This window comes from Typopeltis vanoorti, chromosome 15 (genome assembly GCF_054136105.1).
Source record: "Typopeltis vanoorti isolate ZY-2024b chromosome 15, IOZ_Tvanoo_1.0, whole genome shotgun sequence".
NCBI classification, from domain to species: domain Eukaryota; kingdom Metazoa; phylum Arthropoda; class Arachnida; order Uropygi; family Thelyphonidae; genus Typopeltis; species Typopeltis vanoorti.
Genome location: NC_143563.1, coordinates 109,719,468 through 109,745,651, shown reverse-complemented (window position 1 = coordinate 109,745,651; position 26,184 = coordinate 109,719,468). Strand labels below are relative to the sequence as shown.

General features: G+C 35.7%; 1 protein-coding gene across 2 annotated transcripts in view; it reads right to left on the bottom strand.

Moving 5' to 3' along the window:
* Positions 1-26,184, bottom strand: part of Fs(2)Ket (Importin subunit beta Fs(2)Ket) — a 302,779-nt gene that overhangs the window by 178,350 nt on the left and 98,245 nt on the right. For both annotated transcript variants that reach the window (XM_090405664.1, XM_090405665.1), the window contains exons 8-9: positions 23,877-23,978; positions 13,271-13,442 (exon numbers count right to left, since the gene is read on the bottom strand). In XM_090405664.1, the coding sequence (XP_090261790.1) occupies positions 13,271-13,442; positions 23,877-23,978 (274 nt within the window). The remainder of the gene's footprint in view (positions 1-13,270; positions 13,443-23,876; positions 23,979-26,184) is intronic.

The window sequence follows — 26,184 nt, the reverse complement described above, 5'->3', positions numbered from 1 at the left end:
ATTTAAAGTCCCTGATTGTGATTCTGCCAGTTTTAGATGTTGCGATATGTATTCTTTGCATTCTTCAAAAGTTTTTTCTAGGACCCATTTGTGCTTAGTTTCAAAATGTCTTCTTACATTCCAAGTTCTACTCACAGATAGCTCACCACACAATTTACAGAGAACTTTATTACCTCTATTCAATAACACCATATTGTTCAGTTCAGGCATCTTGGAAATTTCTTCCACTTCCTTTCTGTGATAATTTTAGTTTTTTTATTAGTGCTAGCTGCCATTGTAAAATGGTTCACAAATTAAAAAAAGAGCACAATTATATACAGCAGTATTTAAGCAGTAATAATTAATAAGAACTAACAATTACTGGAAATGAATTATACACCAGCAACTCAAATTGAAAAGGACTTGAAAGTATTGTTAAAGGTAGCGAAAGAAAAGAGTGACACAGTTAGGATGGTGAGTATGTTGCCGCATTACGACAGAGAGGAGTTTAGAAGGAGGGCCATAATCGCAAATGACTATGTGCAGGTTATGCAGATGGTGTGGTGTGGAATGAGTTTGATGGGTGAAAGGATTTATACAAGATGGATGGCCTGCATTTGAATGGATTTGGTGTGTGGAGACTGGAAAAAGTGTTGCTGAATGAAGTGAAAATGGATGTGCAGAACCAGGGAAACTAGAACTACCAAGGAGGAGGGGAAGCGAATATGCGGACATCAGTGAGACAGTTGAGTGTAAGAATGTATATAATGTACCCAAGCCAGTACTAAAGACAAGTAATCGGAATGGGATAGTTAGAATAACACATCAAGATAAGGGGTGGGACAAAGGGACCTCTGCATTTCATGTATACCAATGCCAAGAGTATTAGGAACAAGAAGGAAGAATTTTTGGCCTTGGTTGGCTCTTCCTGGCCACAGGTTATTGGCATTAGTGAAACATGGCTGACGGAAGAGGATATATTACCATATATCCTCTTCCATCATATTCTAACTATACCATAGTTAGTGTGATAGAATGTGCAGGTTATATAGTGTGTTTAGGAGAGACAGAGAGAATAAAATGGGGGAGGAGCGTTATTGATGATAGCTGATGAACTGCAGCCAAGGAGAATTGAAGTTGTATTGCAGGATAGTGAAAAGAGTTCATTTGAGGCTATTTGGTGTGAGATTGTGACTAGCAGAACAAAACATACAGTTGGGTGCTGCTATAGACCAGGTGATGGAATAGATGGTGGAGATAGTATGCATAAACAAATTGATGAAATGAGTGGAAGGAGGGTAATTATTATGGGGGATTTCAACCATGGTAACACTGATTGGAAGAAGGAGAGGACACACGTGAGGAAGGAACTTGATTTTATTCAATTATTAAGGGATAATTATCTGAGACAGCATATAATAGAAAATACTAGGGATTTGAGAGTGCTTGACCTGGAAATAGCATCTGAGGATTTGACTAATTAATTAAAAATCGAAAAATTAAAAATCCACATCTACCCTGTTTATTAATCCCACCACATCAAACCTTATAGCTTTCAAGCATGCTCAAGCCAAAGCACGCTTGGCAAAAAAGACAGCAAAGGTCATACTGCACCATATCAAAGGTAACAGCAATACACAAGGTATTTTCATCAGGGAACCAGGATGAAGAATTAAAAGTCAGCTACCAAAACAAACACATCAGAAGAACTGAAGATGTATCATCAATATAAAGAGTATCAACACGAGAAAGAATTGGAATAATGCTATCCTTATTATAGTTTTTACAAATGGAGACACAGAAGATATTAAAATTTACTGCCTCATTCATCAGTCTCCTTTCAACAATATACAAAATTTTTATAAAAAATCATTCGCAACAGAATCCAAAATAAACTAGATTTTTGCTAACCCTCAGAAAAAATTTGTGTTATTGATAATATATATGTAATAAGACAAATTATTGAAAAGATGTTTGATTCAATCTCAACATTAACTATTTTAAAAGCTCTTAAAAATCAAACAATTGGAAAAAAAAAAAAACCCCTCACATTTACATACTTAGCCATATATATATATTATATGTATATATATATATATATTAGGATAACCAAGTTATTTTATAAACTTGGTTATTTTAACTCTTAATCCCAAGTATGCAAACATGATATAGCATGTTTTCACGTGAACTTTGTTTCAGGTGCAAACTTAGTTGTTTGCATACTACTTGGGATTAGGGGCTAAAATAACCAAGTTTATAAAATAACTTGGTTATCCTAATATACAATATCCCCAAGTTAAAAAATTTATTACACACACACACACATATATATATATATAAATTAACAGCTTATTTTTCTACCCACTGCAGGGTGAAGGCCTCTCCCATTGCAGGAGGTTTTGGGTCTACTACTCCAATGGTGACCCAGTCCATATTGGGAGAGAACAATCACAAACATCCATGCCTACGCAGAATTCGAACCCACAACCTCTTGGCTGGAGAGCGGATATGCTAACCACCGGGCCAACCATCTTATATATATATATAAATTCAACTGCAGCTATGAAATCAGGAACAAATATGAAATTTTCTGCAAAAAAAAAGTTTTAAAAGAAAGAGACAGGGAGATGTCATTTCACCTAAATTATTTACTACAGCCCTAGAAGAAATTTTTAAAAACCTGGATTGAAAAAATAGAGGAATTATGACAATCAATTTTAGGAAACTGCAGAACTTCAAAAAATGATTTTACTTTTTGCATTCAGTGAACTGAATGCAAAAAGTAAAAAGAAAGGATTAAATATAAGCAAAGACAAAATAAAAATAGCATATAATAAATAAATCCCTAAAAAACCAATACAAATGGAAGAACACATGGAAATTGATATAGTAAACTCCTATGTTTATCTAGGACAATAGATCACAGTAGGAGACTGAAGAAGAAATTATACATAGAATTCAACTTGGTTGGGTAGCCTTTAGAAAATACCATGAAGCACTCAAAGGATGCTATAATTATGCACTATGATGAGACCTCAATAAAGGTCAAAATCGGCCTGCATAGTGACCTTTCCCATAATGCATAGCATTATACATGTCTATAAAGATATGTGCATTGCATTATGGGATAACTTGGGCAATTGATGTGAAGTCATTAGCCTCTATATACAAGTTGCTCTGTAATGAAGTTACTTCATGAAGAAACTTTATTTGCTTACACTTGGATAAAGGATGACACCAAGAATATAATTGCTTGGCATCTTTAATTTATAGTAAGTTTAGTGTATCTTTTCCAAGTGTTTACACATACAGAACATACACAATCTTAATATATTTCAATGGAAAATAAGGATAAGATTTTTTGAAGCATTTCTCAGCATGCCATGGCAACACAGTTGTTGATTTTATGTACCACTGTATGTAAAATTGTAAAATATATGTCTTAACGTTGACTCACACATTGAGATACACGGCATATGACAAAATATGCATATTATATTGAAATTAAACAAATTACGTAAAAAACTTGTCTTAATAGGATTTTTAATATCTTATTTTAAACTGTATCTGAAAATTTACAAACTAAGCCAAAAAACTGTAGTTACTAAAAAAATTCCCTCATGGGCCCACACGGAAAACTACACTTCGATAAATGCCTGCTCTAAACTATTCTTTTTGAAAAACAAAAGAACTTCTATATACCATATTACTTATTGCTGCAAGGCACAAAAGGCATCTCGTAAATTGAAGCAAGCGTTTCCTTGAGTGTTACACAGTGATCAGCATTCATTTCAGTAAAATAATGAAGACTACAACATAGTCGTAGTCTCCATAATTTTACTGAAATGAAAGTAAAATAAAAATAACACAATCAAAGCATAGATATTGTTTACTCTGCCATGTGCTTGATTCATTGGTTATTGTACAGAGATATGATTATATGGGCACTGTTCTATTACAGTCTGCATATGGTTCTTATTCTAGGTTCCAGATTTTTCCCTCTCATAGAAGAATGGTTTCCAATATTTTATCCTCTAATTCAGATCCTAACAATGCAGTTTCACTCCCAATTTAGCACATACCTTATTATCTCTAAATACACTATAAAGCAACTCTTATGAGCTTAAGAACTAAGAGTAACTGAATGCAAAAAAACATGTAGAATAGATTCAGAAATAAGTTGCCACTTCCTTGCCTAATATAAAAAGCGTTATAGATAAAACAGCAGAAATATTCAAGCGATACAGCTTAAAAGTTGCCTTCATGCTGTTGCAAAAGCATCCATGATGCCATCATGGATCACTTAAAACAGCCAGCAGCCAAAATTTTCTACACATATGGCATCTGCTACATTGGATAGACAGGGACAATCTGGAGAGCTCCACCTCAATGAACATATCAAAGATATACAGAAAAAAGCAAGCACACAAATAAGGATTGGCATTCTTGTACCAACAAAGAAAAACAAATACTTTGGCAACTTACAAAGATGCTGTACTTACGCATGCAGATTTAAAGAAACTACTGGAATGCTACAGTGTTTAATTCAATGTAATCAAAATCTCATTTTAAACTGGCTATGGTCTGCATATATAGACCTGTATAACTATTAATTAAGCTATGACAGATGTTACACAGATGGCAACAATAAGCCATGCAGGTGACATTCCAATGCTATATTCAACATCCAGTTTGTTAATTACGTTTAACAGTTAATATTTCTAGAAATCTCCCTGTTAATAGAAGCCCCCCCCCACACCTACCTAATTTTGGATTTAATTTGAGAATCTATGTGATAAGATGTACAAAATTAGTCATTAAACAGTCTTTTTCTGAATGTATTATACAGTTGACCCTTGAACAATGTAGGAGAGGGACCTCACGTTTTTTGAAAATCTGCATATAACTTTTGACTCCCCAAAAATTTAACTACCAACAGTCTACTGTTGACCAGAAGTCTTACTGATAACATAAAGAATCGATGAACACATATTTCGTATGGTATGTATGTATGTATGTATTATATGCTATATTCTTACAATACAGTAAGCTAGAGAAAAGAAAATGTTATTAAAGAAAATCATAAAGAAGTGAAAATATATTTACAGTACAGTACGGTACTGTATTTATCGATACAGTAAGTTTAATTAGTCTGTTTACAAGATGAATCGCATGTCTGTCAGTATCTACATCAACACTGTCCATTAAGACAGTATTGATGTAGATAGACACAAAATACTATAGACGTTATACGTATTACTAATACTAAACATCAAAAACGAAATGATAATGTGAAAAAGAAATTCATATTTATTTACAGGTATAACGATTCATGTATTAATAACGAAGCAGCGGCAACGCGATTGCTTTATGGTAGCCTAGTCTATGCGCTAATGAATGAACCGTTATAAATTTTTATTTTATGCTAATTAACTTAACTAATTATTAACAGTTAATTTTATGCATTATGATTTAATACTGCATCTTTACATTTATTTACATTTCTCTCAACTGAAAATGGCCATGTATGGTCTAAGTGTTTGTGTGCATAAGTTTTGATAAATTTTATGCATTCATCACATACTTAACTTTAATTTTTTTGATATTTCTAGGCTACGCGGCTTGTGAGTTTAGCCCGCATACTTCAAGGGTCAACCGTATGTGGTTTTTTTGCAGGTTTAAGTAATAATGGACAATTCGCACTACAGAAAACTCAGCTTGAGTAATGAAGTATTTCCTATCATTTCAGAATCTACTGAATCATTGTGATAACTTTCTCAAATGAGGTCAAAAAGTGTTAGATATGATCATGCTATACTGTCCAAAGTAGATAACTATATGAATATTTCAATTAGGACAATCTCAGGAGAATACTATCCTTAGTCCAATGGTATCAGTTCTTGAATACTGAAGGATATCAGCAATGCATGAGAAGCTCTGAAAAGGTGCATACACAACATTCTCACCCTATTTGGTCTTTTATTCAAAAGGGTGAGAATGAAATGGATGTGCAACCTGATTAAGCAAGAGATAGATATGAAGATGTGGAAGGAATATGTGAGAATAAAATTGAGAAGAGTGCACCATAACTTTTCTGGCTTGTACTGTACTGCTGTTGTATAACCTGGATATCAATTCAGAATTAGGCCCAGATGGGATAACAAGACAAACACTAAAAGCAATGTTCAACCAATTTAGATTAACCCTCAACATGTTTGTGTAACTCAAGTCTTGGCTCAGGAAAGATCCCAAAGGAATGTGAAGGATGTATGGTAGTTCCAATGTACAAGAGTTGTGCAAAAACCAATGTGTCTATCAGAATCTCTGAAGCAGTGGTGAAGATTTTATAGAAGCCGGTAAGAACTAACAAACTGAAATGGGTTCACAGACAAGCTATACTTTGCAAAGGACTACATGGGGGTTTACTTAAAGGGAGGTTATGTTTTAGCAATTTCCTCATTTTGATAAAGCATCTGATAGGATACCACATGAAAGGCTGTTGCATAAACTGGAGAATTGGGATTAGAATAAACCCTATTGACTTGGATAAGTGGGTGGCTGACAGATAGGTATCAGAAAGCAGTATATAGTGTATGTGAATTATTAAAACAACACGTAAGATCAGGTAATAACTTTTTAATTAATAAGGTACGGATATTTCATACTAAAGCTAATAGTACATCTTCAGTGTCACACAAACAGCTATAACTGTTTGTGTGACACTGAAGATGTACTATTAGTTTTAGTATGAAATATCTGTACTTTATTAATTAAAAAGTTATTACCGTGGTCTTACATGTACTTTTAATAATTATACTATGCCACAGGTACCTCTAAAAATAAAAAAATAGTGTAAAGGGTCAAAGCTGTATAACTGAGAGGAGACCTCCACATAGCCTTTAAAAGAATGTAGAGAACTGATCAGAGCTTCTGACCTAATGCCCAATCCTCACCTTATCGTGGGGCACCCCGTTGGGTATCTACCTGGATACTGAACGAACGAGGATGGGCTGGCAATTTGGGATTTAGACAACCAAATTGTATTCTTATTGGCTTAAACCAATATACAAAATAATGGTACAACATGACAAAATTTCATGCCGGTTGAGACGTTGCCTGGTTAAACAAATCCCCCCTTTGTTTTCACCAGGGAACCAGGGAAAACAGCAAAAAGTCAGCTACTGGAACAAATCTGAAAGCACACCCCAACTCAACATCACTAGAGTTAAAGATCGGTACTATCAACATAAGAAGCCTGAATGGCAAATAAATGGAGCTAGCTGAGGAATTAGATAAGTACCAGATCGACATAATAGGGGTGACAAACAAAAAAGACAAAAATTGGCGAGATTTTTCTGACCAATAGATACAAAATGTTATATTCAGACAATGACAATCAAGGAAAAGAAGGGGTAGCCATAGTATTCAACACTAAATACGACTCTAATCTTCTTGAATGGCAGGCAGTCTCAAGTAGAGTGATGTGAGCAAATATGACACTTATTTGTGCCTATGGTCCCACAGAAAGTTCCACTAAGGTAGAAGTGGAGGAATTTTTTGAAGCTTTAGAGAAAGCAACAACTGACACAATGAAAAAGGAAAAGTTGGTCCTTGTTGGGGATCTAAATAGCAGAGTAGGAAATGATTGTCAGACATACAAAAAAATTTGAGAATATTTGGTAAAAAGAGCAAAGCTCATAATAATGGCAAATACCTATTGGATTTCTGTTCAGGACATGAACTAGTTAATACAATGTTTAAACATAAAAATGTGCACAAATTCACATGGAGAGAAGAGGCAAGGAATAAAAAATGTCTTAATGACTATGTTATTGTTGATATTGATGTTTTCTCCCTGGTGCAGGACACCAGAGTGTACAGAGGATTAGAAATTGGAAGTGATCACCATTTAGCCTTGGGCAGGATAAAATTGAATTTCACATTGAAAAGAAGAAGATGTAAGAAAGTTTTAAAGCGAATAAAAGTTGAGCAGCTCTCAGGTGTAAACTGTAGACTAAAATACACAAACATGATTGAAGAAAAAATGAAAGAGGAGTTTGAGAACAGGAACCTAACCATGGAGATTCAGTGGCAAGCCCAGAAGAAAACACTGATTGATTTAGCCAGAGAGGCATGTGGTGAGGTTGTCTGCAAGCATAGAAAAATCAGAACTCCATGGTAGACACTGGAATTTAAAGAAGAAAGCATATCAAAAGTTCCACTAATGTTCCTGGCAAATAAGTCAGCTTGTGCTCTTAGAGAATACAGACAAATGTAAGAAAGCTAAAAACTGTGTAAAACTAGCTAAACAAAAGTCATGGGAGGAATTTGGCAAGAAAATAGAAAATAAATATCAAGAAGGTGGCAAGATATTCTGGAGGTTGTTGAAGAAGCTCAGAAATGGAGGAAAGAGTGCTGTAAAAGGAGTTAGAGATGATAAAGGTGACATGAAAACAGGAGAAAAAGATATTCTTGAAGTATGGAGTAATTACTTTGAAAAATTGCTAAATGAAACAAGCAGTGATAGCACAGTGGTAAAAAACACTCAACAGGAATACAATCAAGAATACATATCCATACTTGAAGTAGGAAAAGCTATCAAAGGCTTGAAATTGGGAAGGGCAGCAGGAGTAGATGGTATTCTAACAGAAAAGCTGAAGTATGGTGGTATAAAAGTCTTACAGTGGCTGCACTGCATAGTTCAGAAGGAATGTACAGAGGGATGAATTCCTGATGATTGGAGCAGAACTCTAATAGTACCCATATTTAAAAGGGGAAATAAAACTGAATGTGAGAATTACAGAGGTATTTCCCTACTGAGGGTTACTTTATGCCAGTATACTTGAGAAATGGTTGAGAAGAATTGTGGAAGAAATGCTTGGTGAAGAACTGGATTCAGGCCAAATAGAGGCTGTCAGGATCAGATGGTCACTTTACGACAAATAGTTGAGAAACCACGGGAATATAACAAAGATCTGTATTTAAGTTTTGTCGATCTGGAAAAGGAATATGACAAGGTCCCAAGAGAGAAGCTATTCAATACTCTACAGTTATATGGTGTCAATGGAAAATTATATCAAGCAATACTTTGTCTTTATTTGAGTTGTAAGTCAGCAGTTAGAACTGTAGTACAGGAAGATGGTTTAATGTTAAATCTGGTGTGAGACAAGGATGTACATCATCCCCTCTGTTATTCATATCTATATGGATCACATTATGAAGGAAAGTGGTATTAAAAATTATATGGAATTGGAGATGTTAATGTCAGCTCTTTGCTTTATGCGGACAATGTTATACTGCTAAATAAATCCGCTACAAGTTTGCAATAGGTATGGTATGAAGGTCAGCAATAAAAATAGGTAGAATCGTTGAAAATGTCAACTGCATTGTGAAAGGAGAACCTGTGGAACAAGTAAAACATTTCAGCTACTTAGGCACGATTTTTAGTGAAGATGGTAAATTAAATATGGAAATAGATAACAGAATCTTCAAAGCTGGTATGGTAGGAAGTCAATTGAATAAATTCATATGGAATAAGAGAGAAATTAGTCGGAACACTAAATTAGTATACAAGACAGTGCTCAAACCAATTTTAACTTATGGATCTGAGAACTGGGTCAGAAGTAAAACACTTGACCAAAGACTAGAGACTGCAGATATGAGAGTCCTGAGAAAGATTAGAGGCGTAAACAGATGGCATCGATGGTAATATCATATAAAAAACGAGGATATTAGGAAAGAACTTGACATTGTCAGCATCCAGGAATGCATTAGCAGAGCTAATCTCAGGTGGTATGGTCACTTAAACAGAACGGGCGAGGAAAGATTAGCAAAACAAGTGTTCTCTGCCAGTTTCGCAGGAAAACGACCCAGAGGAAGAGTAAGATATAGGTGGATTGATACGGTTCAAAGTGCCTTAGACGATAGAAATATAAGATCTGATAATGTTGGAGTCTTGACAAGTAACAGACTGATTTGGAGGAAAGTTGTAGATAGGAAGTTAGTAATGATGTAAATTTTTCATGTAGTACTATCATATCCTGTACACCCCTTGAGGGTATCTGTCAGGGATTCGATGATGAAGTCTCAAGTTATGCACTTTGACATGTTACAGAAATGTTATTTGAAATTAATGATACCAGGGATCCTGTAGTTATGAAATTGAAGTGGATAGGAAATTGAAGCTGAAACAAGTCATTTTGCCTCTTTTCAAGCCCTTGATACTGTACTTGGACTAATGTATGCAGATGTCGTCTACTGGGTTAGGAGGGGATAAAGAAGCTGTATAAAGAGTTCAAAGAAGGGTAACAAAGATGATACTAGGATTATTTAAATGTAGATTATGAGGATAGATTGAGAGCATGTAGACCACAGACATTGGTAAATGGGAGAAAGACAGGCAATAAGACATTGTTCTAAACGTCTGAAAGGAGTTAAGTTATCAAATGATGGATTTTTTTTCATTATATGGAAGGTGGGAAAAGGACAACAAGGCATCTGTAGAAGTTAAGTTTGTGCAAGAGCTAAATTTTTCTTTAACAGAGCAGTCAGTGCATGGAACAGTTTGCCTGCAGAAGTAGTGAATGCATTTAAGAGAAGGCCTTCTCACTATGAATTCAAATACCATTTCCACAGGGCTACAGAGGCTATTCACAAAAAGGAAGATATCTATGTAAATTAATAATATCTGAATTCTAATTAACTGTAATTCTGTGAATACGATGTCTAGCCTAAGATGTGTCTTGAGTCATCTTTTTTAATACTGCCAAAATCCTGTATTATAATAGCTTCTTATCTAGCACAAAATCTACTGCATCATTCACTGCTACATTTTAAACCTTATTTTATTTTAAAAATCCAGTTCTGCTCATGTTACCTTTATTACAGGTCTATTTATGACAAGTTTTAACCTACATTTCTAGGTGAACACTCAAAGAACAGATTTTAGAGAACTATACAACTGTTTCTTCCAGCACGTTTACACTGGTTTAATTTTCTCTGAATTCTTCAGTATTTTAATGTTCACTGGAGCGTGTGCAATGAAATATAATGCCTATTAATTTTTTTCTACAATTATTAGTTGTCACTTCACATGAACTCATGATTTCAAAATTACATAACTAAGACATCTGTGATAAAGCATGTGGAGGAGTATAACCTTCAAAGAGGGAGAAAATTAGCAGCCATTAATTACATATAAATTCTGATTAAAAAAAAAAAAAAACATTTGAAGCCACTCCAGAGGGGGGATTAAGGCTCTTCATGCATGCTTTTAAAATGAAAAGAGAGAGTAGCTGGCAGCGGATTATGTAAAAATGATAAAACATGCAAACAGATCATAAATATGAAAAACTAATACTGTACTCTTAAATTCATTATTTTCAAATATCTGAAATCATTCTTCAGAAAGAAAACAGAAAAATTATACAAGACAGCTATTAAAATGTTTAAGGATATTAAGTGCCAAATTTGATAGTTTTGGACACTAATGGCTAAAAGAACAGATGCAATTTAGATTAACATCAGTTCACCAACATGCTGAAGGCTAAAAGTAACTAATCAAAGTGCATTAAAAGTTGGCATGGTTAGAGGAATATTGGAGTAGAGATATTGGAGAAATTACTAATATAAGGAACAAATATAATTTATCATATAATTCACTTTTATGGTACATTCACAAAAATTGGCTAAATTAGAAATTATGACAAAAATTCTGTGCAAGCAGTAGAAAGTATTTTTACCTTGGGTATAATTATGTTAAAGATACCAAGCAATTTTAAACCTGGTTTTATTCCATTTTTCCCAAGTAAGCAAACAGACAAAAATGTCAAGTTTGCACCTGCAAGTGATGCAAGACTAGCTGATCCTACAGGTAGTGCAAGACCAAGGCAACTCGTGGTAGAGGTGGAACAAGCTCCGATCACTAATCTTAATATTTACCCTTAATGCCAAAACACATCTCCAAGAAGGGGATGTATGATGTTTTGTATTAAAGGCAAGGGGCCACTACCCAGACCGGTTTCGACATTTTTTGAGGTCTCATCAGTGGGAGCTAGGCTAGAAATACCAAGTTTTAGTAATACAGAGCTTGTATTTTACCAAAACAAGTTACCATAAGGTGTTTTAACCTTATTAAATAAAATAAATAATTAAATTTAATTTAAATTTAATTTTAAAAAAATTAAATTAATTAATAAGGTTATTAATTTTGTATTAATAAATTAATACAAAGCATCATACATCTCCTTCAGGAGATGTGCTTTGCATTATGGGTAAATATTAAGATTAGTGATCAGAGCTTATTCTACTTTTACCATTAGTTGCCTTGGTCTTGCACTACGTGCAGGGTCAGCAAGACTTGCAGGCGCAAACTTGACTTGTCTGTTTGCTTACTTGGGAAATGGAGTAAAACCAGGTTTAAAATTGCTTGGTATCTTTAACATAACTATACCCAAGTTAAAAATACTTTCTACATCTATATCTCTTCCGAGATTTTTATTTAATAAGGTTATAACACCTTATGGTAACTTGTTTTGGTAAAATACTTACAAGCTCTGTATTACTAAATCTTGGTATTTCTAGCCTAGCTCCCACTGATGAGACCTCAAAAAAGGTCGAAACCGGTCTGGGTAGTGGCCCCTTGCCTTTAATACAAAACATCATACATCCCCTTCTTGGAGATGTGTTTTGGCATTAAGGGTAAATATTAAGATTAGTGATTGGAGCTTGTTCCACCTCTACCACGAGTTGCCTTGGTCTTGCACTACCTGTAGGATCAGCTAGTCTTGCATCACTTGCAGGCGCAAACTTGACATTTTTGTCTGTTTGCTTACTTGGGAAAAATGGAGTAAAACCAGGTTTAAAATTGCTTGGTATCTGTGCAAGCAGTTACTAGGTATGTGCTCTTCCTTTGTTGACTGCTCAATTCACACAAACATGCACAGCATAGAAGGGCATTGATGCCAAACTTCAGCAGACAGTCACTGAGGGAGAAAAACCATTAAGTGAAACTACTTTTCCATCTAAGTGAATACTTCAATTTTGTCACCACAGGGACAGTGTTCAGTGTTTTAACTGAATTAAAAACAGTGACCTTAAAATAACACCACTGAAACAATAATAGTAATGGCATTGTAAAAATATAAAATGTGAAATAATAATGAAGACATAACTCTATGATTATAAATGTTATATGCACCTCCTTAAAGTATGTGTTAGGAAATATTCTCTTAACCCCAAATACTAAAATGCTTAAAAGCTGATTTTTCATTATGAAGAAGATACTACTTACCAAAAGCCATAACTGCAGCATCTCGATACCGCCAATCTGGATGTTTTATGTGATTCTTAACAAATGGAAGAACATGGGGAACAATAGCATCCTCACAGCACGTAGACATTAGCATTAAACACACTCCAGCTGCTTTACATGGATTCCAATCGTCTTCATCATCATGTTCTTCCTAAACAAATAAAAGCATTTCTGCCAATACAGAAAAATATGAAGCTTTCCTTAAGTATTTAACTCATGGTTATTTATGTTAATTACATGGAAAGATAATATCTGCAAATCCATGGATGAGAGTACAAACCTAAAAATATACAAACAACGTGAACTTCATTAACACTCAAGACAAAGTATTCCTGATGAATTACTATCAGTAATTTTAACTATCTTTTAAAATTTGGAGATAGATTATGAATTGCCCATAGTAATGATAATCAGTGTTCTAGATTTAAATGTATAGATAAATACAATTTTATCTAATAGGTATTCGAAAAAAAATAAATAAATAAAAGTACAAATCACAACAATATTTACATATCCATTTTCTGCTTCTTGAGCACTATAACTGCTGTTCTTTACTGTCCTCAAGATGAGTCAATCATGGATAAGTCTTCTTCTGTCTAAAGGAAGCTATTTCATATACTAACAGAGCTTTGCAAGCCCACCGCAGTTTTAAGGGCTTTATGCCATGATAATCTGATCTTCCATAGTTCTCAAACACCAGAAGAGGGTGTCTTTCCAGTTCTATTTGCACAATGTGGCCAAACCAACAGCACTGATGTTTTTTATCTGTGTTAAAAATTGATGAATTAGAGATATTCAAATCTTGCAACACTTGTGCATTAGTCTTATGTTCTGTTTATTTTCCTGAGGCATTTTATTTCAGCAATTTCACCTCTGCTTCTTTAAGGTACAAGTTTCGTCCCCATAAGAAATGTTAGTGTAGTATTATACTTTCATATAATTTTATTTTCAGAGTTGTAGGAATTTTAGTTGTTTCTCCAATTTTTGTTAAGTTTTATTCATCATTCACTATGCAGTGGAAGGTGTGTTTTAGTTGGCATGCCATTTAAATTTGAAATGTGCTCCTAAACAGTGTTGATTTTTTTTTTTTTTTTTTGGTAAACAATAGGCCAATATGCCTTCTTTGCTAGCAGGAAAAGTTGAATAAAATGATACCATGTCACACCTCTGAATGTCTTCCCCCCCAAAAAAACACTGCTGTTACATAATGAAAACCATTACGTGTCACCAATTTTCATTATTTGTTTTTCTTGAATTTATAGTCATAATTACTGCAATGTCTATATATATGACATATGTCATTGGTCAATCATTAACTTTTACTCCTTTCATTGAGGACAATGCTTCTTTAATAAGTTCTTAAAAATGTTAAGGCATAAAGACAGTCTTCCATAATTCCTCGTTTGATTAAGTTTTTTTAATTGTGATATTTTTATATTGAACTACTGCTATTAAATACTAAACTGTAAATAAAATTCTGCAAGAAACTTCAAATTAAATAAAACTGAAAGTTGTTAGAGAAATACCTTCCATTCATGACCCCACCCCAGAAGAATGCTATTTTTTCCTGAGACAAGTGAAAATTCTTATTACAAGAATATAAAATGAATAACAGTGCATTAGTATCAGACAGTTAACTAGGATATTATTGTTAAGGGGATAGAAATAATGCATCTAAGTATATCTTAAACTCTATTTTCAAAATGTATATAATGTAAAACAATTTACTTTTCTGAATGATTATGAAAATATAGTATGTAGACAGCTTATCTGAATGATGATCGCCAGACAACCAACAATGACAAATGACCAGAACCAAATCCATCTAAAAAATTAAGACCTATAGTTTTCTTGTAAATGCTTAAAGAAATTAATGTCCTTTTCTCTTGGTAAATTGTCTGTTATAATCTTATAAGTTTTTATCCATATAAGTTAAAAGGGTGGTTCCATAAGCTTCCGGCCTGACTAACTTTTAGAGGTGATAGAAAGAAAACAACTGTCACTTTTCAACATAACCTCCTACTTCAACATACTTTTCATCTACAAATTTTTTTCCTCAAAAGTCTTTCTTCAGTTTTGAGAAGAGGTAGTAGTCTGGGCTGTATAGTGGGTGTCCATTCTGCTGGAAGCCACAGTCCTTCATTGCAGCCTTCACAACAACAGCTGTATGGACTGGAACATTGTCGTGAAGCAGGCGAACACCATGACTCAGCATTCCTTGTCTCTTCTTTATGGCACCGCTTACTTTGTGCAGGAGAGAAGCATAATATTCTGTATTCACGGTGGTATTCTTTGAAGTTAATCAAGAGAATTTCCCAGCAATCCCAAAATATTATTACCATGATCTTTTTAGCAGACAGTGCCTTGGCTTTTCTCGGAAGTGCTTTGCCTGGTTTGTGCCACTCCATGGATTCCCTTTTGGAAAGAGGATCATAATAAAGAACCACAATTTTATCCCTGGTGACAATGGATTCCAGCATTTCTCTCTGATTCCCTTGGCAAAACTCTAAAAACTCATGTGAACAGGTCACATGATGCTCCTTCTGAATCGAAGAGAGAAGTCAGGGTACCCATCTTGCACTGACCTTTGTCATGTGAAAGACTCCAACATTATCAGATCTTATATTTCTATCGTCTAAGGCACTTTGTACTGTATCAATCCACCTATATCTTGGTCTTCCTCTGGGTCGTTTTCCTGCCAACCTGGCAGAGAACACTTGTTTTGCTAATCTTGCTTTTCGTGAATGATGTGAAAGATTGTTGTTATAGAAAGCCCCAACCTTGCTGAGATTTCTTTGAGCTTCAGCCATCTGTCATTGAGCAGTTCCTCCTCAACAAGAGAGACATTTTTCTCAGTCATCACTTCTGCAGGCCTACCATCACAAGAATCATCTTAGATGTTCTCTTCCTAGGCAAAACTGTTTAGCCTATTCCTTCATGGTGGAATATGAAGGAGAAGCTTCCCCATACACACCATCCAATCACTGTTTGATAGCACATGGAGAAAACTCTTCTTTGGTGAAAAACTATCACAGCACAGTACTCAATTTTTAACATCACAGCGACTTAGCATGCCACATGTTAGTCACACAAGTGCCTCCAACTGAATAATGCAGGTAGAGAGTTGAAACAGGTACACTAAGCTCCCCCATATATGGTGCTATCTGTCACACATTGTGTTTTAAAATTGACGCAAATTGTATATCAGGCCAGAAACTTTTGGAACCTACTTTGTATAAGTTTTTAGCAATAAGTTAAGTTTTTAATCTAATAATTTATATCAACTGCTGAAGGAGAAAGTGGGAAAAAAAAAAAGTAAAATGCAGTCAAGAATCCTGAAAAAAGCACATTGAAAGTTGAATAGCAAATAAGCTAGCTGTTATGAGAGAATACACGAAAAAACTATGTAAAAGTTGCTAAGTTGTGGGAAACCTATGATAAGAATACAAAAGATAAATATTTTCTGTATTCCATATAGACTACTGAAAAAAGGGATAAGTTGATAAATGTTATATATAAAGTGTAGATATATTCTGGATGCCAGGAGTAATTATTCTGATTTAAATGAGTGACAATATAAACAACTCAAGAAAAATGCAATTAGGAGTATAGATCAATATTGCAGCTAGATAAGTCATCAGGAGTTGTCTGTAATGTGGAAAGACATTACAGACAACTAACTGAAGTAGATGATATTCAACCAAAAATGTTCAAATATGGAGCAAGATATACAAAGTATATTAAAAAAAAAAGCATTACAATATTATATCAATTGCAACTGACAGCATATTCATCAGATTATAAAAATATGGAAACAATAAATATGGGGCATGCTGATAATGATACCAAATTCAGTGAGGTGGCGGATTGCGAAATATGGGTAGCACTTGTAGTTGACTCCCTGTGTTTCCATCTCAGGTCAACAATCACTGATTGTTAAAATGAGGTGGCTCAATTTGTCAACAGTATGCCAAACGGATAGGCCTGTAACATGGCATCCTATCACACTGCCTCTTTCAAACTCCATCAGTTCCCTTCTCACATCCGTTTCACTCGAACACAGTTGCATCATATTCCTCCAATTTATACTGGCTACAAACATGCGACTCATTACATGGTATGATGCACCTTGTCATGGGATGTCTGTTAACTTTTTTTCCCAAGTAGTGTATATCTTTTTTTTTTAGATGTGCCTAAAACATTATGCCTAAATTGTCAGATGGTTAATTTACCTTCTCTGTTTATGATCTGATATGATCTTTGCTTTGAAATGTCATGATTTATTTTTCTTATTAGAAATCTTTAGATTGCATTGCCAGTTTATTTAACTGTCAAGTGATTTCTGAAGATCATTATCTTGTAATATAATCTGAATGACTGCATTCAGCATCATATCACAAGCAGTTTTCATTTACTGCATACTTTGTATTATTATTATTATTAACTGAAACCTCCAAAAAGCCACGGACTCATCAAGGGAGGACGCATACTACATGCACCAGTTATCATACTTGTTCTTGAATTCAATCACGCTGCTTGCAACACACACAACATCCAATAGCAATCCATTCCAATCATGAAAGAAAAATCTAGATCTCACCTACTTCTTAGCAACATTCATTCTCAACTTCCAAGGATGCCCTCTTTCCTTTCCATCAACTGAAATCCTGTAATAACCCTTTCAGAAGTTTGTAAGTCTCAATCATATCACCCCACTTTCTCCTGTTTGCTAGCGTCTGTAGTCTACACATTCTCAATCTGTCTTCTTAATCAGTATTCCACAATCCTGGTAACATTTTTAACGATCTTCTTTGCACCTTCTCTCCACTGTATCAGAATCACAACAACAACCAGACCTGTGCACAATAGTCGAAGTGTGGGCTTATCAAGTCCACTTAAAGTGGTACAATGATATCCTTATCTTTACATGACAAAGTTTGTTTCAGCATTGCAATTATCTTTTGAGTTGTATTTGCAATCTTTGCTACATGGTCCCTGAACATCAACTTTCTATCCACTAACACTCCAAGATCCCTAGCCTGATGAGTTTCTTCTAGCATAATCACACCAACATAATACATCATTGGATATCTAAATAATGCCAAAGTGCATGATTTTACATTTACTGACATTCATTTTCCCATGCCCACAATTCCATCCTATTCAAATCATTCTGCAAGTACTTCATATCAGTCGCATTCCTGATTACCCTACCTGTATTTGTCATCAGCAAATAGCTGTACGTTGTCTGTCAAATCCTTCCCAATATCATGAATGTACAGATTAAATAACAGTGGACCAAGGGCTGATCCTTGTGGTACACCACTAGTTATTTTTTTTAATTTTTATTAATCTTTGTGCTGATTATGGGCAGTACTACCCTTACATCACGTCCAGACTTGATATAGGCAGGGCCGGTCCAAGAGTATCTGATGCCATTAGGCAAAGAAAATTTAGGCGCCCCTATACATTGTCTCTCTGTCTATATTTTCTCATATTCACACAAGCACACATACACCTACACATGTGGATATGAAAAAAATAATAATCAGCTAACGCCTTTTTATTCCCATATAGGAGGGAGTAGGCGAGGCCGTTTAGCCCTATCTAACTTTTGGAGAGTGAGTGGGCAGTTCAATCTCAATTGGCAGCCAATCAGAGATAGCTGGCCCAAGGCTATTACTAATTAAGCAGCACACAGTGAAGAGAGACAGCTCAACAAGTGCTGCGATCTCGTGGTCCCTAACCCTAACACAATATAATTTTAATGTCTGAAATAATGTGGGTTCTATGGCCAATTTTCTTGAGTTTATGGGACGAAAAACCCGCTTGCCCATGCTAGAGATTGACTAACTCAGGAACCGGTCAAAAAAAGACGTAGAAAAATTTCCTCTAGTCGACGACTAGATTTGAAACAAAGTCTTCCTTCGTGCAGTCAAGTGACGTGGTGTGCAAACGCCACATCCACTGAGCTATACAGGCTCACATGTGGATATTTATAAAAAATATTAAATAAAGAAATAGAGAAAGGCGAAAATAATGTAGGATTATCAGCGAGCACCAGGGTGGCTTGACTTATTTCAGTTTTTTATTATTAATCAAGGTTTTACTAATTTTCTCAAAGGTTATTTTTCCCCTAACTATGTAGCAAAATCTGGAACCCTGAAGTCTTAGCGCCCCTAGGCGATTGCCTAGGTTCGCCTAATGATAAAACTGCCCTGGATATAGGTCTAAGCCTTTACAAGTGTTTTACCCTATGCCTGTTCTAGTTATCATTGTAGTCATTCTTTAGTGGAAACGCCATGCCACTAGTGTGCCCTGTAGGGCTGTCGAGGAAAGAACTTTTATATCCTTCTGCATAAGCCTAAGCTGTTTTAAGTCCTTATAACTATGCACTCCATACGCCATGTAAAGAGATGGTGGCGCTGATAAACCTCGGAGTTGCCCCATGCTCCGCCCGTATCTTACTAACTAGATCTTGGTTATTTTTATAATAATTTACTTTATTATTATGGCTATAGGCTAGTGGGCGCCATATTCCCACCACCTGGGCATCAACTACCCAAACTTCACCATCTCCTTTAATCACTAAGTTTGGCTTACGCAAACCCGTGGAGGTCCTATAATGTGGTTCCAGCGCACTCTCCCAACCTTTGTTCTTAAAGCAGATGTTCAGAATGGAGACCACAGCATCATGCCTTCTCATGCGGACCCCATGGGTGCGGAAGCAACACTGGGCTATATGAGACAATGTCTTACTGTAGTGGCAGCCAGCCCTACAGTTGGATTCGTCACTACCCCATCGTGCTGTGCGGGCTCGAGTAGGCAGGGCACTGATCCTCGTCCTAATAAGGTCAATATACTTGAACCTGGGGAGGAACCAGATATGACTTTTAAAGGAGCACCATCTACAGAACAGTGCAACAGAGATGCCCATCTCTTATGTTCTGCTGATGCTGACTCAATTAAAGTATCTTGATAATGGGACCAGCCTTTAGCCCGCCCAAAGTCTTCTTGTATTAATGGAATATAGAAAGCCTCTCTGCAGATGGGGGAAGAAGATAGTTCTAACTGCGTGATTCTTGAGAGCCGCAGGCGTGGGATCAGCCATCTAAGTGATGGAACCCCAAGCCCACCATCCTTCACCCTCACATGGAAATAAGCAGTAGGAGTGTCAGGCAGCAGTCAGAACCATGATCCCACAGCTGAACGGATAACCCTGTCTATTCGGGACAGTACCAAGATATATGTCCTACCAAGCACCAACTTGTGGTAAAAGCGAGGTAGGAAAGGAGAAACAGTCTTTGCTGGGGCTTGAGAAGAGCTTTCCCTCAAAGAAGTGATCCCAGCTTCTAGGATAGAAGGGATAGAAGACCTTCACTTTGGGGTGAACATGATACCAAGGTATCTCCACTCTTCCAGGATGGTCAAAGCATGCAACGGCCTCCCGTGCAGGGAAAATTCTATAGTCTCGACCTTAAGCTTCTTGTCACGACCAGAGGGGACAAGAGCTAAAGAGCAGGACTTCTCTACATTAATAGAAAGGCCTCCAATAGAGAAGTCAACTGCCCAGTCAAGGGGTTCCTGCAAGCCTATCTTAGAAGAGGCTATGAGAAAACAGGATCGTCCACAAAGGCCATAACATTAAAGGAAGAAGCGTCTAGAGAGTAGCCTATATGGCTATGAAGAGAATGAAGAAACTCATCTATGATGCGTTTAAAGAAAAGGGGAGATAGAGGATCACCCTGGCGAACACCCCACACTGTGGGAATAGAAGTTGCACAAGACCCTGTAGTGATGGAGCTACCCCAGTATAGCTCCATAAACATAGGAAAGAAAAGGTTCTGGACATCCAGCAATAGACAGCTCTTGAAGGAGAGCAGTAAGGGAGATGCTATCAGAGGCCTTTTGGATGTCCAGCGACGCCATATATAGAGGCTTAAGGTGGCGTCGGGAATCAGAGAGAAGAGAAGAAAGAAGATATATATTCTCGGCACAGCCATTCGAAGGGACAAAAGCTCTCTGTCTATAATCATGCTGTATATGTTGCCGAAGTCGTTTAACTAATATTTTATGATAGAGTAAGTCACACAGGGGAGATAGTAATAGGTCTAAAGTCTGATGCACAGCTTGAAGTTTCCTTCTTCGGAATGAAGTTAGTTCTTGAAGCACGTAAGTATGATGGTATTACTTTATTGGAAAGGAGAATGTCCACTAAGTCTTGAAGAATCTTCAATGGCACCTTCCAAAGTCTAGATGCAGGAAAGCCATCAGGTCTGGAGGCAGAGAAATTGGATGGAAGAGCTGCTTTGATCTCCTGGATGGAGACAGGCTGGTATATTTGAAGGGCAGAAATGGACCTCAATATCGTAGGTAGATCATCATAATCAGGGAAGTGTAGAGGTGGAGCAGAAAAGACTGTACTCCAGAATTTGACAAAATCATCATGTAAGTCTGCTAGAGGTGGAGGGGAAGCACCGTCAAGGATGGTTTTGGCACATTGCCCTCTATTCTTTTTATAGAGGGCCTGTATAGGCCCTCTTCCTCTGCTTCCTATTTGACAAAGTCATTGTAGAATGAGACGTAGGCTGATGTTGACGAGGCATGAAGTGCTCAGAGAATTCAGCGTGGAGGTAGTCGTTCAACTGATCTGTGATATCCATTCCCAGAAGGTGAGTCTGGATGAGATATTTAAGAATTTCATGGTTATATTATATTTTGGAAGAGGAGGATCATCTAGAGATGGTGTCAGTCTAAGAATCAAAGCCTAAATTTTGCAGAATCAAATCCCCCGTATACCACTATTTGATATGTCAGTCAGCCACTCGTAATCAGGCTGATATTTTATAATCAAATGCCATATTCGGCAATTTATGCAACAGTCTTCCATGCTGTATTCTGTCAAAAGCCTTAGCAAAATACAAAACATATTATGGTATATCCATTCCCCTTGTCTATTTCAATGGTAGCATTATTATAAAATATGAGTAAGTTGCAAAAACATGGCCTTCTCTTAGTAAACCCATGCTGTTCATTGCAAAGTAGAGATTCTCTGTCAACCCATTTCTGAATGCAAGCGCTAACCAACTTTGCCAAAATCGTCACCAGCACTCCTGAGATACTGACTGGTCGATAGTTGGATACATCGGTCTTTGCACTACCCTTGTGCAATGGGATTACCATACATTCTTTCCACTCCTACACAATCTTCCCTGTTCTGAGGTTCAAATTATATAGCCAGTTCAGCAGAACACTCTTAGCATTCTTGATGATATCCCATGAGTTCCTAATGCTGAATTCTTATTCAGTTTGTGCACAGGTAATATCTCCTCAGATCTATAATGCCTTCTGCTAATCCTTTATAATCTGCTTGCAAAAATTATAGATGGCAGAATAAACAATATATTAAATTTTCATCCTAAAAAGAACTGACAGATTTCAAAACGAAGTTGAGATCATTTACAAGTCTTAATTCAAGTAATGAAAAAGCCTTCAACTCAATAAACCTATGTAAAATGCTTGCAACTTTAAAAGATATTGGAATAGACGATATGTATGTTACATATTAACGCGTATATGTATGAGAGAGGTTCATCAATAATAAATTTAAATGAAAAAAAAAAAAAAATAGAAATAAAAAGAGATGTCATCAGACAGGAGACTCACCAAAATTATCTGCTACTACCCTTGAATATGGTATGAGAAAATTGAACTAAGAGAAAAGAGGAAATAGCGTCCATCACTATTATAAATATAAATACTAAAGTAATCTACGATTCGCTGATACTATCATTCCCAAGTACCATCACCAAAAGAGCTAGATCAAATGATTACTGAATTCAAGGAAGCCTGTAGATAGGCCTGCAAAAAATATGGATAGATCAAAATTAATGTTCAGTAGAAATACTCCAGAATGAAAAATTTAAATAAATCAAAGACAGATTGAAACAGTGAGTTCACACAAATATCTAAGACAAATCAATACAAACAAACACAACAAACCACAAACTTGATAATGAAATTTCAGAGAGAGAATAACAGCAGGATGACAACTTTTTTATCATTATAGAGAGATATTTAAAAGCAATTTAACAAACTGCCTAAAAAGAAAGATCTACAACTAGCGTGTACTCCCAACGACCTATGGTAAACCTGGAGTATGAATAAAAAAACACCTAGAGAAAAGTGAAAACTACACAAAGAAACATGGAAAGAACCATTTCGAGAGTAACCCAGTTAGATAAAAAGAATAAGACTCGGATAAGAAAGTAAACAAATATAATGGACCTTGCATTAGTAATAAAAGGCAACAAACAACACAGGGCACGATGTGATGAGAATGTAACAACAGATGGACACAAGGAACTGGTTACTGAAAACTAGCTTAAGATGAGATGATAACAAGATGTTATGGACATTTATGGTGGAGAGATACCCAAGATTGGGCAAAATGGAAGAAGCATGGAGAGGCATTCATTCAGCAGTGGACTGAAGAAAGTTGTTGATGATGATTATAAAGTCAAAGATATAGTTAAACATATAAAATTCTTAAAGCATTACAATTGTACAGGAAAAAAATTTTTACCTGTTTTGTAAGTGTTTGCATTAAAATAGGAACCAAATATTGTAATGCACCCTTTGCATAAAACCTAGATGTTCTAGTTGGTGGCCTTCCTTGTTCAGCTGCCTATTTATAAAAAGATAAATCATAAAAATCAGTTATTGTATTGCAATATTTTATATCTATGTGTCTTTTTAAACTATAAAAATCCTATCGACTGCATCATTAGTAAAAACATAAGTCACTCTTTGAATTGCGCCATTTGTAAATTCTTTATTTGTTTTGTTCTCTAAGCTTCTCTATCTTAAATTTCGTTCCCGCCTTTTTCCTGCCCTTGCCCTTTGTTCCCACCACACGGAAAGCAGACACTAATTTTAGCTATTGCTGGCAATTCGATTGTGGTACATTCAATTTCTCACACTCTTCTGCCTGACAAACTTACTTGATTTATGACTGAAAGATTATTAGAGACTAAGAAATTAAAGAAATGGAACAAAGGCAAGATCTTAGCCAAAACCTTCTTAACCATACAGCAAGTTGTGGCAATATCTAATCATAGACCATATTTTTTTAAGATAGTGCATTGGCAATGACCAGATCAAATTGTTGTTTAAACAAAGCATTTTATTCTAACTAAAAAGATGAGGTTACAAACTAGACCAATAATGGGGAATAACTGTTACTCCCAGCATAGCTAACTCCAGCAATATCATTCTTCTTCTCTGAGTGCCATCTCCTATCAGAGGTCGGCGACCACCTTGGCAAATTCTGAGCGATTCTCAGCTATTCTGAGCAGTCTCTCAGAGTTCATACCAGTCCACTGTCTGATATCTGCCAGCCAAGATTTTCTTCGTCTTCCTTGTCCTCTTCTTCCATTTATCTTCCCTTTTATAATCAATTGAAGTATCTTATATTTTTCATTACGAAGTAGGTGACATTATGCAGTTTTCCTTCTTTTTATGGTATCTAAAAGTTCACGTGATTTCCCCATTTGTTTCAGTACTTCTTGATTGGACGTTTTTGCTGTCCATGGGATTTTTAACATTCGTCTGTATAACCACATCTCAAAGGCTTCAAGTTTTTTTTATTGATGTTGTCTTCAAGGTCCAAGTTTCTGCACCGTACAGCAGTACAGACTATACATAGCATTTAACCATGCATGCTCTAAGTTTAAACTGCGGTTACACAGTGTTGATTTCATCAAGAGAAAATTTTTTCTTGCCATTTCAATTCTAACTTTTATTTCCATTTCTGGATTGCAATCTTCATTTAACCAGCATCCGAGATATTTAAACTTTGCCACTCTTTCTATTTGTTTCCTATTTAAAGAAAGTGCTAAATTAAGAATTGGTTTCTTACTTATGACCATGAATTTAGTTTTGGTGATATTTATTTTTAATCCCATTTTTTCACTCTCTGCATTTATTAGTTACAAAAGATTTTGAAGATCCTGAATATTGTCAGCCAGAAGAGCTGTATCATCGGCATATCGGATGTTACTGATGATTTCACCATTTACACTAATCCCTTCTTTTCTTCCTTCCAAGACTTTGAAATATGGCTTCTGAGTAGATGTTAAAAAGAAGAGGTGGCAGCACACATCCTTGCCTTACTCCTTGTTTGATGTTAATGGAGTCTGTAATAATGTCATCAACTTGAACAGATGCCTTTTGGTTCCAATATAAGTTTTCAATGATCCTGATGTCTTTACCATCTAATCCAATTCTTTTTAATAGTACAATCATTTTAGCATGTTGGACTTTGTCAAATGCTTTCTCGAAGTCGATGAAGCAAATGAATATTACCTTGTTTTGGTCAATACATTTTTGAAATAAGATCTGAGAACAGAAAAGGGCCTCTCTTGTTCCTAAACCGTTTCTAAAGCCGAATTGGGTATCACTGATGGTGTCTTCACATTTTCTGTATATTCTTTTTTGAATTATTTTCAGAAACATTTTGAGAACGTGACTCATTAGGCTGATCATTCTATAGTCATTACAAGTTTTCGCATTTACTTTTTTAGGTAGCATGATGAAGGTCGACTGTAACCAGTCTTGAGGGATTATGCCTGTATTGTAGATCTTATTAAATAACTTTACTAATATGTTAATGTTGTCACCTTCTAATAACTTTACTATTTCTGCTGGTATTCTATCTGGTCCTAGGGCTTTACCATTTTTAGCTGAGTTCAATGCACATTCTACCTCTGATTTTAGAATGCATGGACCTTCCATATGCTCATAAGTATTTTCTGGATTCTGTCTGTCATCAGTAAAGAGTTCTTCTATATATTTCACCCATTGTTGTATTTTGTCATCCTTTTTGGATATAA